This window comes from Apteryx mantelli, chromosome 5, assembly GCF_036417845.1.
Source record: "Apteryx mantelli isolate bAptMan1 chromosome 5, bAptMan1.hap1, whole genome shotgun sequence".
Taxonomy (NCBI): Eukaryota; Metazoa; Chordata; class Aves; order Apterygiformes; family Apterygidae; genus Apteryx; species Apteryx mantelli.
Genome location: NC_089982.1, coordinates 59003206 through 59018114, shown reverse-complemented (window position 1 = coordinate 59018114; position 14909 = coordinate 59003206). Strand labels below are relative to the sequence as shown.

General features: G+C 35.8%; 1 protein-coding gene across 1 annotated transcript in view; it reads right to left on the bottom strand.

Annotated features, from left to right (window-relative positions):
- Window positions 1-14441, bottom strand: part of GABRA2 (gamma-aminobutyric acid type A receptor subunit alpha2) — a 66890-nt gene extending 52449 nt beyond the window's left edge. Inside the window, exons 1-2 of the mRNA XM_013949450.2 lie at window positions 14371-14441; window positions 11687-11802 (exon numbers count right to left, since the gene is read on the bottom strand). Of these exons, the coding sequence (XP_013804904.1) occupies window positions 11687-11802; window positions 14371-14441 (187 nt within the window). The remainder of the gene's footprint in view (window positions 1-11686; window positions 11803-14370) is intronic.
- Between the last annotated feature and the right edge of the window lie 468 nt (window positions 14442-14909).

The window sequence follows — 14909 nt, the reverse complement described above, 5'->3', positions numbered from 1 at the left end:
AAGAAGTCTTATACTAAGACTGTGTATTGTGCCTACAAGAAGTGTAGTGTAGGACTCTCAGTCTCACAGCTGAGTCACTGCAACATCCCTAAGCTACTTTACTGTTAGCTGTGTTTCCCAGAATCTCCTCTACAACATACTCCCAGGAGCTTGGATTAAGCAGCCTCAAATCTGTCTTTCATGGTTGCTGTGACAAGAGATTTCCCTTCTGACTGCATATGGGACTTTCAGAACCCATTCAGGCTTCTCTGTGTGAAAAGGCTAGATATTGGGGGAAAGAATTTCCTTTTAATATTAAACTAACTGGTTTTTACAGGCAGAAAATGCAAAATGATTGTTTTGATTATGCAAAAGAGCATTTTTTTTCTTAGATATGTTGCTTAATGTGAGTTTAATTAGAATCTGTATCATTTGATTTCTTAAAGTCTATATTCTTCTAAGCACATACTATGACTTCATGAGAATGTGGACAGGACCTACCACAGAACATTATTTTAAAATTAACAAGTTATTCAGTAGCAAGTAAGATTATCTGTTCATTTTTCTTATGGTCAACTAAAGAGAGAATGCCTGGTAATAAAATATGAAATTCTCTGACAGCTTTTAGGATCCAGCAGATTGAAAGGGATTATTAAGGACATGACCATTCCCTTATCTGAAACCACAGGCATTTATATTTCTTCCTTCTTTATTTATTTCTCCTATCTTTATTTATTTATTTTCCTATGAGGATATATCTTTCCTTTTGTTCAGAAACTGTACAAGGCAATGCACTAAGAAGTTCAAATTAAAAGGTCTACTAGAAAGAAGTTCATTGTTCAGCACCCAATTAAAACTGTGGACACTCATAAGGGTAGTAAGTGAAATGCCATGGCACGTTCTCAGCATGACAGAGGGCTTTTATCAAGGCAGCACTCAATCTAAGGCTCTACTTTTAGCTTTTTCTCAGTCATATACTCCACACTACACCTGTTCCTCAGCCTTGTCTCATCTGGAGGAACTTCATCCTTCATTCAGTGAGCCTATAAATTGCGAAAAATCTAAATGACCTACAAAAAGCAAGAATAAAAAGGCATCTACAGTAGTCTTTAGACTGTCAGTCAGGAGAAAATATCTAAAACATTAGGCTGATACATTCAGACCAGGAATTAGCCCTTCAACACACCTCCAAATTTTCAAAGACAAATGCAGACTCTCTTTCCCCCTCCTTTCCTTTCACCCTCTGGTGCTCTGCTGAAAGCTCACAAACTAGAGCTTTCATAATCATTCCCAATCTCCTGACAGAAGTGGTCTGAAGAATCTATTACCTCGGGACCACAGAGAATGGATGCATGAAGAAAAGAAAACGAACATGTTAGAAGACAATTACTTCTCCTGAATAAGAGAATCAGCACCATGAAGTGACCAGATCAAATAATTCAAGATATATGGCTCATCCACAGTAATGATCTACCAATTACTGAGCAGTCATTTGTAAAACAGTGAAGGTCCCAAACTGCCATTATTTATGCTTTATCTTGTTTTCCCTTTCTTATAGAGACCAATAAAGAGACAAGACACTCCTAATGACAGGGCAATCTTTCAGTCACAGGATACATACCTGAATGGCAGAAAACAATGTAACTAATCAAGACAATGCAATTTTTGAAATTAAACCAAAAAAGGGCAACAAATACAGATGGCTCTCATGATAGGTAACCCAAGGAAACTACATTCATGTGAAAGATCACAAGTGCAATCAGCTTTTGTACGCTTTAAGAAAAAAAAACATGAGTACTAAAAAAGAGCATATTTAGAAGTAATCTTTCCAGCTGGAATATGCCTTCTGTATAAATCTTTCCTCTCTGAAGTCAAATTTGTCCTAGAAATCTGTGACCAGGAAGACAGAGCACTGTACTGAGCCTTGGAGACAACGATCTGTTCCACCACAGAGTGGTGGATCATACTTCCCGGTTACTTTACCCTGCTTCACCAAAATATAAAGCTTACCTCTTTTGCAGAGTAGTCTGAGTTCTCTGATAGGTTTTCAGTGTCTAAGAGAAGCTTTTATAAATATATATTTATATGTTTATTTATATAAAAAATGGACATGTAAGTTTCATAGCATACATCATTTTTAACTGATTCTTATTAAACTATATGTGCTAGAACATAATGATGGTTAGTGGTACAGTGCACTGAATCTGGATTGCAATCAACTCATATTAGTCATAACATTACAAGATTAAGAGATATCAGACTGAACATGGGCCATTCATGTACTTCCTGAACAAGTCCCAGATTAATACTTTGGATGCATGATCTCTTCCAGTTCAACAAGAAATGCATGTGCAGGACCAAATATGTATGCATGGACAGAAAAATTAATGTAATTTGGTCAGACGTAAGTAAATCCAATCTCTGACTACAGCTATACAACTTTACTAAACTGTCATGTGCTCTAATGTGCAGGACATTCCCAGGCAAGAGGGAAACTCACTTAGGCTACTTTCACTGAACTAGCTACTCTTAAAGAGCCCTAAAAATTATGACAAGCAATTATGGAATATCCAAGAATCTTGTGCTACAAAGTAATCTCACAAATGGTTCCCAACCAGCAAAAGCACTTCTGGAAGGTTAGCAGAATCATACCTTCTCAATGTACAGACATTTTCAGAAAGCCAGTGCTAACATATTCTGCATGAGAAAGCAAACTATTATTAGGATGACAGTGGTAAACAAAAGTTTCTTTGGCTGGTGATTAATTTAATTGGTGTATTAACCTGAAAAAACAGACATAAAATGTGTTCAAAGACTAATCTTGACATATTAAAGTGCTTTGATTCTTATCATTAAAATTTATTAGACTTTTGACAATATTAATTCAAAATCTTCTGCTGATGCTTTAATTTAGCAGGCTGGTGAATTGTACAGCAATGGAAAACATTATCTGATATATCTTCTATACCTGTTTTTGAGACAGATGACTCATTGTTGAAAAAACATTAATGTCAGAAATTTAAATAAATGCATATATCATAATGCTAAAACTGATTATATTATTTCACTTACAAGTTTCTAATGCATATTTGAAGCTATTATCAGCCAGCTGCCTTCACCTGCCAATAGTTTAAAAGTGGTCAATGTTTAGTATTACCATTTTATCTCTCTCCTTCTCTCTCCACCTCTTTCGTCCTATCCTCCTGCCCTTTACCCTGCTCCTTCCTCTTTGTGGTTTTTCACCTTTAGCATATAGTACCCTAATGATAGTTTGTTAAAAAATAGTGTTATGATCTATCTCATATCTGTTTCCTCTTGGAGTCTTCAAGAGCTACTATAATAGCAACAAGAATTAATACGGACTGAAATACTGTAAAAAACATAAAGCAGATATAGCCATAATGTACCAGCAATTAAAAAGTTCTGCATGATCCTTGTCTCTCTCTACATGCTACTAATTCTAGAAATTGGATGCGCTAGTCAGTGTATTGAAAAGGTTACTGCTAAAAATGGTCATGAAATGGTGGCACTCAAGCAAACAGAAGCACTAATATGTAGCCAGGAGTACTGCCAGAAGCAACAGATCTATCACAGACCACCCAACGGTAGCAATAAAATTGCAATAGCACAAAAGGAAGGCCATACAATCTGTGGATAAAGAAGGATCTTTACTTTCCAGGTCACAAGGAGACTGCCTTCAGATCACTCTCTCTCCAGTCAGGTTCATTAAATATGAAATCTTTCAGGTAGGCAGCTAAATGTGAGCAACTGTACCGGAGAGGAGGGAAGGAAGGTCTGGGATTCATACTACAAAAAATGCAAAATTAGACAGCTGCATCTAGGTGGCAAGTCTGGCCTGGATTTGGGGAAAATTGTATTTAGATGCAGTAAGGCAAATTGATGAAATTTTGGTCAAAGGGAATTTTTTAAGGAAGAATGTATAAAATGCAGTACTGAGGAACATGAAGTAGATCTATAACTAAATAGACATTCAGAAAGGGAGAAGCAACTACACAAGAAAGAAAAAAGGAAGACCTCTCTCAAGAAAATACTTCAGAAGGGCAGAATTTGCTAGTTGCTGTGTTTTTCCTGAGGAGGTTTTTGGCTTTACAATGCATGGTGCTGTACAGCTGAGTTTTTCAGTGTTTCTACTTGTTCACAACTCTGTGAAAGTCTGTGGTGGTCCCTTACATAGCTTTGCTAACACCATTTTTTTTCCAAATACAATTAGATCCCAGAAAACCATTTCCTATATGTTGTACATTTGATGATGACAAAGTCAACTGAGAATGATTCAATGAAATACAGTGCATCTCCTTTAAGATACTGTCTTCTCCCATATTTAACTCTTTTCAGGATATCAGATTATGGTGAGAGGGGAACAAAAGGTGGCTATAGTCACTTTTAACTGATTAGCCAAGTCCCAGCTTCTGCTGAATCTTAGAAAATCCAAGGCAAAGACCATAGAAAAGGACAGATATGTCCTCTGGGTTTTCCCAGACCTTTCCTGTTTACTCCAAATCTTTTACTGGTTTATGAATAATGTTCTGCTGTCCTCAGTTGGTTTCAACCACTCATTTACACAGGTATTTTTGTTCAGCTATATATTCCATAACTCACATTCCAAAAACTAATTCTTTCACAGTCACCTAATAAGATGGAAAACTTCAGGCATTATTTCAATGCCTTGCTAACTGTAAGTTATAGAATCTTAGAATAATTCATTTTAGAAAGGATCTCCTAGATGTCATCTGGTCCAAAGCAGAACCAACTATGAAGATAGATCAGATTGCTCAGGCCATGTTCTGTCAAATTTTGACTGTGTCTCATGATGTAGATTCCACCACTTCTCTGAGAAAAGTATTCCAAATATCTACTATGTCCTATAAATCTACACACAAAAAATCACAGAACACCCATGCTTTTATTAACTGCTACTTAAATAGTTTTTCACCAAAACCTTTTTAATTCCTTTAGGTGCTTATACCCCACAATAAGAGACCTCCCTAGCTTCCTTTCTTCTTAAACTCTTTAGTTAACACTCTATTTTGGTATACATTATTTAATAAAAGATTTGAAATGTGTAACTTTTGTATCTCCTATACAAAGCACACACAAAACCGAATACACTACTCCTGGACTACATCATAGCAATAAACATAAAAGGACTTCCCTGATCTTGTTTGTAAGTATACCTTTTAATGTAAGCTAGAATATTATCAATTTTGTTTTATAAAACGGGTCTTTGTTGCTACAGAATGCCTAACATTTTTCTCAGTGTAAGCAATATATACTTTGATTTTCACATTTTAAATTCACTTTATGCTTGGTTAAAATCCAACCAGAAATCCATAAAATCCATTAAAATCCCCCAAACATATTCTGGATTAATTTCCAATGTGCTTAAGTATTTATGAAAATCTTTCAGAGTTAATCAGATTATTTAAATAGTAATGATTTTATTCAATTCAGGTGGCACTACATAAACAGTGTCATTTCACAAGAATAATAAAAATTTTGAAACGATATTATTACAATCCTTTGGTACTTGCCTACTAAAGCTAAGTCATTCTGAGTGAAAAATAGCTTTACATTTGAGATAGCAAACTGGTTGCAAGATTTATGCAAAATGTTAACAGATATCAGCGGGAAGCAGTCAACAGTGGAAGGCCTTGAATATAAACTCACAGGATATTAGGACTTGGATATTAACTCACATTTCAACCAGTTTGTAAATGACCTAGAACAGATGTATGTCTGAATAAAGGCCATGTTTGTTTGAGCCCACCAAATCTCACTTGAACAATTAAACCATCCTGTCAATCTGATTTACAATGACCTCCAAAATGGTAGGAGAGACTGAACACAGAAATCTATAGTATCATCTTTCATGTATTCCTTGTAACTGAAACAAAAGTAAGCCAACCACTAATGTGGTGTCATCAGCAGTATTTCTACCATTATAAGCAAATGTGACACTTTGCCAGGGAAAAAAAAAGAGTTCAATGAACTGGGAGATCCTTACAGATGAGCTCCTATATAGGCATATAAACTTTCCTGCTGAGCACCTAGATTTTTGTTAAATGTTGGGAAGTATAGCATTTTGCCACTCTGTGCAGTGCAATATTTTGTGCAATCACAATACTTTGCACAATTGCAACATTAATTTTGACATATTCACTGTTGTTTTTAACAACTACCTTTCATTAAAAAAAAGAACAAAAATTTTTGCTTAGCACCTCAGCCAGTATCCTATCCTATATCTCTTTTGCTGGTTTGTTCTTCAATAGCTCAATAGTTTTCTGAAGGTTTTTTACCCTACCGCTTCCCTAAGGATTCATTCTCTAGAATGTTTATAGCTATTGAGTTCTCTTCTTGTATTTTAGCTCCATCCACATGTCCTGGATAACTAATTAAATACAATTTTCGAATCTTCTTCCCTATCGCTTTTCCATTTTTTACAATGAATGCTTTTTACCGACATACATTATCCTCAACTAAGACATAAATTAATCTGAGTTTCTAACCAACTACTTTGAAAGCATTATTAGGACGTATATTATTATGGCCAGATTCCATGTGATCCATTTAAGGTATGAAGAAAAAAGAGCGAGTGCAGGAGTAGTTTACTCCTTTATATCCCAGCATAAGTACCATATATAAATAGTGTGCTTTCAGAAAACACAGGTGCTGCTCTGAGCTGCTCTGCACTAGCACTGGCAGAGGCATGATCTTCTCTAAAAGATGAAACTGGGGCAAAGAAGGGCCAGGGTAGCAACCACACATACGGAAGGAACTGAGCAGGAACACACTGCACCTTTTTCCTTTAAAAACAGCAGCAAAAGCATCCTTGTAGTGTTGTGGAAGAAAAATAGCCCAAGGACCTTCCAGGAGGCTGCTCTGAATTTGTATCAAGCAGGATGAGGCTGACAAACACTGCTGAAGTTTTGAATCTCCAGCTGGGGGACTGCTAAAACTGCTGCAAATGCTTCTGAAGCTGATTAAAAACTCTCTGAATCACAGAGATATACAAATATGTTGTCCTAAACTTAGCATATTCCAGATTATCAGCATATGATGATGGTCTTGTTTCCTGGTAACTGGAAACATACAAACCTTTGATACACATATATATAACAGCTGTCGCAATCTAGAAAAAAGTTTCCTGTGAAAAAATATTTTTTCCCTTTTTAGCTCATACTGATAAGCACATCATACACTTTTAACCACTGAGCCTGATCCTTTACACTATTACACCAATTCTATGCGAGGGTATCTCCACTGCTGCAAAGATGAATGATCATGCCTGTAAGTGCTCTCTGCTCACCATCCCTCAGACAGCAATAACCAGCAAAAATCAGCAATAATCTTTCTTAGTTCCCTTCAGTTCTCCTGCGCAATCCATTTATAAAATGTTGTGAAAAAAAGATTTCAGTATGTCTGAAAATGAAAGCTAATGGAAATTCTTGTTTAACACAATCAAAACATCTGAGAGTCACCTTGCAGCAGAGAAGATTCTTTGAAATGGAACCATGGCGGCATCTAGTTTTCACTTACCTATTGTCTGATCTGCTTGAGTTTTTTGAATAGCCAACATTAAGCTGTCTAGTTACAAAAAGAATGACATTCCTATAGCCACTGAGACTCACCACAGTTTGTGGAAAGATTCTCAAATAGGATAAATTTGTGTAGCTCTTTTCAATGTCAATATGGCATTTGGAATCTGACCCTTAGACAACGAAGTCTACCTCTCTTTGTAACTCCCCACAACATTTTTTCAAGATGTAAATTAATCTTTTCTAATTGCGTCTTGTATTCAATTATATCTTCTAAATTTGGGTGAGTAGAATTGATACAAGTACAATAGCTGCTAGAAAAAAGCAGTTTCAAATATGAGAAAGGAAAGGCTGAATAGCTAATGGAGATAGTCAGACTACCAGAGCACCCAACATGATATCAAAATCCTAGCACCATCTCCATTTCTTCTCCCTTCCTTCTTTCTCATCTTTAAAAAGAAGCTAACAGTTCCAAAAAAAGTATGAAAATACTGTTATTGCTGATATATCTAACATACAAGAATATCAACAAATTAAAAGATGGGATTGCCTTACTATTTGTCCCTATTTCCTTTAATCAGGCCTGCCCATGGGGTAGAGGAAAGCAGACATAGCACAGACAGATAATTCAATTACTTCCTGATTTAAATGCAGCTGTATCTCAACTTCAACATTCTATTGTCTCCCTGTTTAAAAACCTGAAGTCTCTTTTGTTCCCTTGCTTAGTTTTAGTGTCCACTGTTTTGTGGATTGCTTTTTCTATAACGTAATGAAGTCAAAGGATTTGTGCTATCCTAAATGTCTTGCAAGCATTACAGAAAATACATAGAAGAAAATTCCTTCATGATTTTTAAGAAAATAATAAACAATCAACCTCTGTATGATTTGTCATTTTGCATGACTATTTCATACAAATTAGTGCTAATGACATATGGAATTTGGTTTGAAACCAAAACTTTTAATTTATTTTGTTATCTAAACAGAAATTGCACAGAATGTTTAAGTAAAATAGTTCATGTCAGAAACAACAGTGTACTCAGGAGCGTTCCAGCTACAATCCAGTGCTTAGTGTAAGATAAGTACAGAGGAATTTTAATCCCACTTTGAATAACCTCATTCCTATTCATATCAGCCCAGTAGATTTCAGGGTTATCTAATACATATGAGATGTCTCTGGCTTCAGGGGACAGTGCAGTGTCTTCTTTTCCCTGTCCACACCCACTTTGCAGGCTACTGCATCACTGTAGTACTCATACATCATTCAAGGATCCCAGCTGCTAGGATGACTTTCCAACAGCCAAAAACTGGTTTTACAACGGATCTGTAGCAACAGTAAAAGTCAAAGCTGCCCTAACAGTATACAGAACATAGCTCTCAGTTCTGAAGTGTATCAATATATTACTAAAGCATCAATTACACACTGTAAGCACTCACAACAAGTTTTCCAGTAAAATTAATTATAAATCTATCCCTAAATTCAAGAACAAATTCCCAACAGACCTTTACTTAAGCAGAATTTTTACACAGCCTTTGAAGGAGCCTATATGTTTCCACTTAATGCATTCTGTTGGTCAGTAGCTAGCTAAAATATCCAGTGCTAAACTAACAGTTTTCATTATTAAAAAACATTTTTGAGGTGAATATTTCTCTACACTGATCTGGATTTTGTTATAAGACATCTCTGAAGATACATCAGGTGAAAGTAGGCCAGTGAGTAACTTTTGCTTTCAGAGGCTTTAAAAGAATTCATCTCAGATCCTGGACTATTTCTGTTTTAGCACATGTTATACTAGATTGTGATCTCAGTCTCATGAGTGTAGTGGCATAATGCAAGCTGCTATGCCAAAGTAAATGCTCTACTGGTTTCAAATGAATTACTTCAAATTCATATAAATGTACCTTGAACAGAATTGAGCCTCAGTATATTAAATTAATGACATGTGGCATGGTCAAAACACAGTAGACTGTGCAAGAACACTTTTAGAAACTATCAAGACTCACCAGACACATCATGTTTAAAAAAAAAAAAAAAGGCGGTGGGCGAGGGAAGGGACTTCAATAACCAATCATTTCCTTTTTTCTTTTTAGAGTACGTGTTAACAGAGAAAAAGGAATAAAATTTGTGAAATAAGAAACTCCATGATCAGTAAGAATTATCTGTAAAAGTGTTGTTTAGTACATTTCATATCATGGATTATCACAATTGAATTTCACAAGTGTTCTTTTAAACTATCAGAATCTGTCCACCGACAACTGAAGTATTCTTGCAGATTAACATTAATGCATCATGAATCATCACGGTTTAATATGCATGACATAGTTTCATTTCACACATGTTCTACATGGGTTGATTGCCATGTATGCCAATACCAAACAGCTGTTAATTCTTTAATTTTTATGCTCCCAAAGTATATTCTAATTACCTAGGAGGCTTGAAAAGGAAAACAAGGTAAGTATTTTAAAGTTAATTTATTGGAAAATAAAATAAAAATCCACCAGGAAATACAGTTTTCTAAATTCATATAATCAACAATATAAATTTTAATATTCAGAAGAAGGCTTGATATGCAAAGAAACTGCAGACTGCTCTCATTAAATGGCACTTTCCTTTTTGCAAACAAGAAAAGAACTTTTCATTATTTTGCTAACAAAAACATAATTTAAAAAGCCCTCCAAATTAAACTTGAGTTTTATGATATAAAATATCTCTACAGGTCACCTGCAAGGCATAGTATGTTCACACTACATCTAAATTCTTTAAATCAGGTATTTTGCAGAGAAACTGAATCTCCATGAAAACATCACCATACAGATTCTCACACCCATCTACAGTACCATATGTCTCATTTTATGGATCATCTAAATAAAATAGCCCTTTAATATAAAATATTTCACAAGTCTCAACTGTACAGAGGCCAGAATTGGAAATGTAAAGATAACTTCAAGTTAAGATTAATGTGTAATGAGAGAGCTGTTGCCAGCCTGTGCCAACTCCCACTTTATGCTGTGTCAAGTGCCAGCCAAGGTTCTCAGACCCAGAACAGCAGTAGAGCCACAGGTTAGGATGGCAGTGTTGACTAAAAACTGTGAACTTTAACCAATTCTTAATCTGGTCAAATGGAGTTGTTAAAATTATTTCCACAGAAGTTAGAGCAGACCTACAGCTTTGGGCCTGATCTTACTGAAACCAACAGGAGCCTGAATAGTTCTAAAGAATTTTGTACTGTTCTTAGTTTCAGCAAGCCGAAACAGTCCCCAGGCTGAAAATTACAATTACCAAAACCATTATGAATAATAATAGTAATAACAGTTTTATTATCAATATGTAAATATTTATGTTGGATATTATATTAAGTATAAATGGTAGATTAATAATAGAAGATAAAATATTATCAAAATCAAGATATTCTGCCCCTCCCCATATCATACAGATCATTCTGCACAGTAACACTCCTAACACCAAACAAAATTATTTAAATTTGTTGCTTACATATTTATATGAGCTAGCATACAGCTTTAAAATGAACATGAAAACTGATATTTTGAAAAACAACTGACAGTCATGACAGAAGAGTCCAGTGACCTCTGCCCTCCAATATTTCCATTATTTTTTTCCAGTGCCCACATACATGTAAAATACCCAGAAACAAAATGCTAATTATAAATCAAATCCTAATCCCAAGGAAGTCAAAGATATAACAATCCCATTGAATTTACTGGGACAACGAATGAATCTAAAATGCAAATTTTACACCACACACAAAACACACGTGTAGATTTCTGAAAACATACACTTCATCGCATTGCAGAGAATCAAGCCTGCATTCCTTGCTCAACCAAAATTCCCTGACTGGAATAACAGCGTTAGATGTTATTTTTGTTCTCATTCTGATTTACTATGTTAAATCTCCAGATTTTTTTCTCTTTACTTAAGATAAATGTGTGAAAGTGCCTGCTTTCCGTTTGTAGATGTTATCTTCCTCAAACTTCAAATGATTCAACTGGGTGAATATAGTTATAAGTAATTTATCAAAATACATACCAGTTGTTAGGAAAAGAAAACCCTGAAGGAAGAATATCACTGCATCAATAACAAATGCTGAACATTAAAACTTGATTTTTTAAAATCAATCTTTAATTGTGTTTATTACCTCCTAATCCAGGTCTAAGACGATTATCATAACCATCCAGAAGTCTGTCTAGAATTCTTGTAAAGATGGTGATGTTGTTCTTAGCTTCGTCTTCCAGCGAGTCAGCCAGCACTGATCTAAATGGACATTTTATATTTTACAAAGTGCTAAATATGCTTTACATCCACTCAGCATGCAGTCATTGCAGGTTAGCCTTGAATATTTAACACACCACCCTCTAATATGAAAGGTATAGTTAGGAGTATACGAATTCACAATTCATGTTTAACATGTTCAGAAACGTAAGAGTCTATGACATACTATTTAAAATTCCCAGGTAGTAATTTTCCAGTAGCCTCTACTTCTAGTCCACATTGCATCACAGTGAGTGCTACTTCAAGCTCCATTAACACATTCAGTTGTGCAGTTACAAAAGTCTAAAAGAGCTTTCCAGGCCTCAATGGTATGTCACTCCTAGACTGATAACCTGAGTTCCCACATACAAAACTGTCTCCTTGCAGCTCTATCCTGTCTGCCCTCACCTCTGTGTACTATTTCTCCGCATAAATCCTGTGGATTTGCCTCCACCCAATGGTCATATAACGTACATGACCAGACGTACTAACAGGAGGGAAAACTCCAGCGATCATGCTCAGGGAGTCCTCTGATGTCAGTATTTGGTGGGTGGGAACAATGATGCTGATTAGCAAGCTGCAGGATAGCTGTGGATAGCTTCTGTTTCTAAAATGGTATTTTGTTATAAAAAGCACTACACGATTTCCGCTAGATGCGGACACACCTTGTAAAAGTTGGATAGAAAAAAATCATAAATGAAGCATCAAAAAAAATCTATAGATCATCAATTGTTTAAAACTTCCCCGATGAAGAAAGATATGTTACAGGCTTCACGGGTCATATCTCCTTGGAAAACACCAAGGACTGGAACATGAATCTGCTGCCCAGCCAGCTGTGCCGCTGAACAGTCCACCTGGACCTGGATATCCAAACCAAAGGTTTTGTGTACTGGGGACCATTCCCATGCACAAAGCCTACGCACACAAACGTTACTGAGCCAACAATTTTTAAGTATCATGTATGTGAAATGCATTAGTTTGTCTATCTTATTAATACCAGAACATTAATATCAAGCAAGCAAAGAATCATATGCTACCATGCAATATCATTTACACCTCTTTCAGCCATCTGATATTCCTCATAAGAGATGTTCGAGTATTTATCATCTGTAACTGAACTATTGATCAACATATTTTGAATGACTAACTATGCCATGAAAATGAGCATGATTTCTTCCTACTCTAGCTCAAAAATAGGTTCAAGAGACATTTTTAAAGCAAGCTATAAAATGAATAAAGATAGGGGTTTATGTTGGTTCCCAATTCAACAGCATGGAGGAAGTATTTAAATGTAAATCATTGCAGTCTGTGATTTCCATTATACATCCCATAGAATCAAACAAAATCAGATAACTTATAAAGTAAATATCAAAACGTCATCTGTAATTTTACTCTTCTATGAGTTTACTACTAATTATAATTACTGGATGTTTCATTTTTTATTTTTAAATAGTATTCCTCCACTGTAAGTCTCTGCCATTTTATATGCTTCTTTTTTGAGATATAATAGTTTTTGAAGTCAAGATATCACTAAAAATTAGTTCATACAATTACATCATTACTAGGGTCTAATCCTCCAAACTTTACTCAGGCATAAACTCCCTTATAATTACGCATGTAATCCCTTTGACGTCAGTGGGATTACTCACACGAGTAAGGTTTGCAGGATCTGGCCCACTGTGACTCAACTAATACTGCACCATAGTTAGGCATAAAGTGAAACAGGAAACATATTTTTCGTGAATATTTTGGTCAGTAAGAAATAGACAAAAATAAATATAGGCATTTTCAACCATAGGAAACTTGAATTGGGTGACTTAAGACCCTTCCCATATTAGGGCAAGACCTAGGGCAGTGAGAACCAAAGTAACTAAATGGAAGTCACAAACTACAATTAATTGCATGTTTAGGGATTATGGGCAACACAAAACTAATTGCATGATTAAAATTACTTTCTACTATGCTTTCACTTTAGAAATAGAGAACTTTAAACAACATAAGAAAAGTTGATTAATAAATGAAGCTATTGTCTTATTATATGTGATTGTGAAGTTGTATGCTATCTCCACCTAGAGGTTTAAAGCTTAAGTATCATTCTGAATTCTGTTACGTTGACCAAAATAAGACCAAAAAAAGGCAAGCTGTATTAAAAGAATGCCAGCATTATTTTAGAGATTATGATTTGCTATTTGACTTCACAACAATCTATTTCTTCATCTGCATGAAGAAACATGTGGTATAGACTGATAGTGATACAGTAGCTCTAATAAATCTTTAAGATCCTAGTTCTAAAATAAAGCATTTAAAAGCATAGCTTTCTTTCAAATGGTGAAATAAAACATCAATTTACAAACTGTTTAAGGACAAGCCATTAGGTTTGTACTGTTCCCAGTACCTTCTCCCACTGCATTTGCTCTGGAAACTATGTAATATTTATTGTATTTGAACAGCTAGAAGAGATTTTTTCTTATCACATTACTATATACTACTACAACCTCTAACACAAGCTTACCCTAAGCAGATCACAACATATATGCTTATATAGAACAACAAAATTAAACATCCTCTCACCTTGTGGGCAGCCACACCAATAAAATGAGAAGAACCAACTGCATCTCCGAGAGTGCCAGCTTCCTCTTCATCGCTGCTCTTTGCAAAACCTAACGGTGCAACAAAAACACAAACCCACTCCCAGCTACCGTCACTCTCCGCCAACCACTGCTTTCAACTTAACCCAGGAAAAAATATGTCACTTCAATGGAGAAGGGAAACCACTGGATTTCTGCAGCACTTTTCACTACTAGCAACTTATGGTATCTCCATCTTTCCCAACGATCCTGCTCTGTGCAAGGAGGCAACGTATGATCAGAAGTAGCATGTGAGCAGATGCATCAGATGCTCTCCTTTTCTGTAAACTGAAAGCCCCAAGACGAAAAAAAAATGTATATATAAAAAGACTGTGTTTTAACCATTCCTCGTCTCACTACGATACACCGCAGCCGGGGGGCGGGGGGAACCATGCCATTTGCAGCGGCTCGGCGAGGGGACCGCGGAGCAAGCCGACCCCTGCTGCTGTCCAGTGCCGACCACGTCTGACGGCTGCTGGGCAC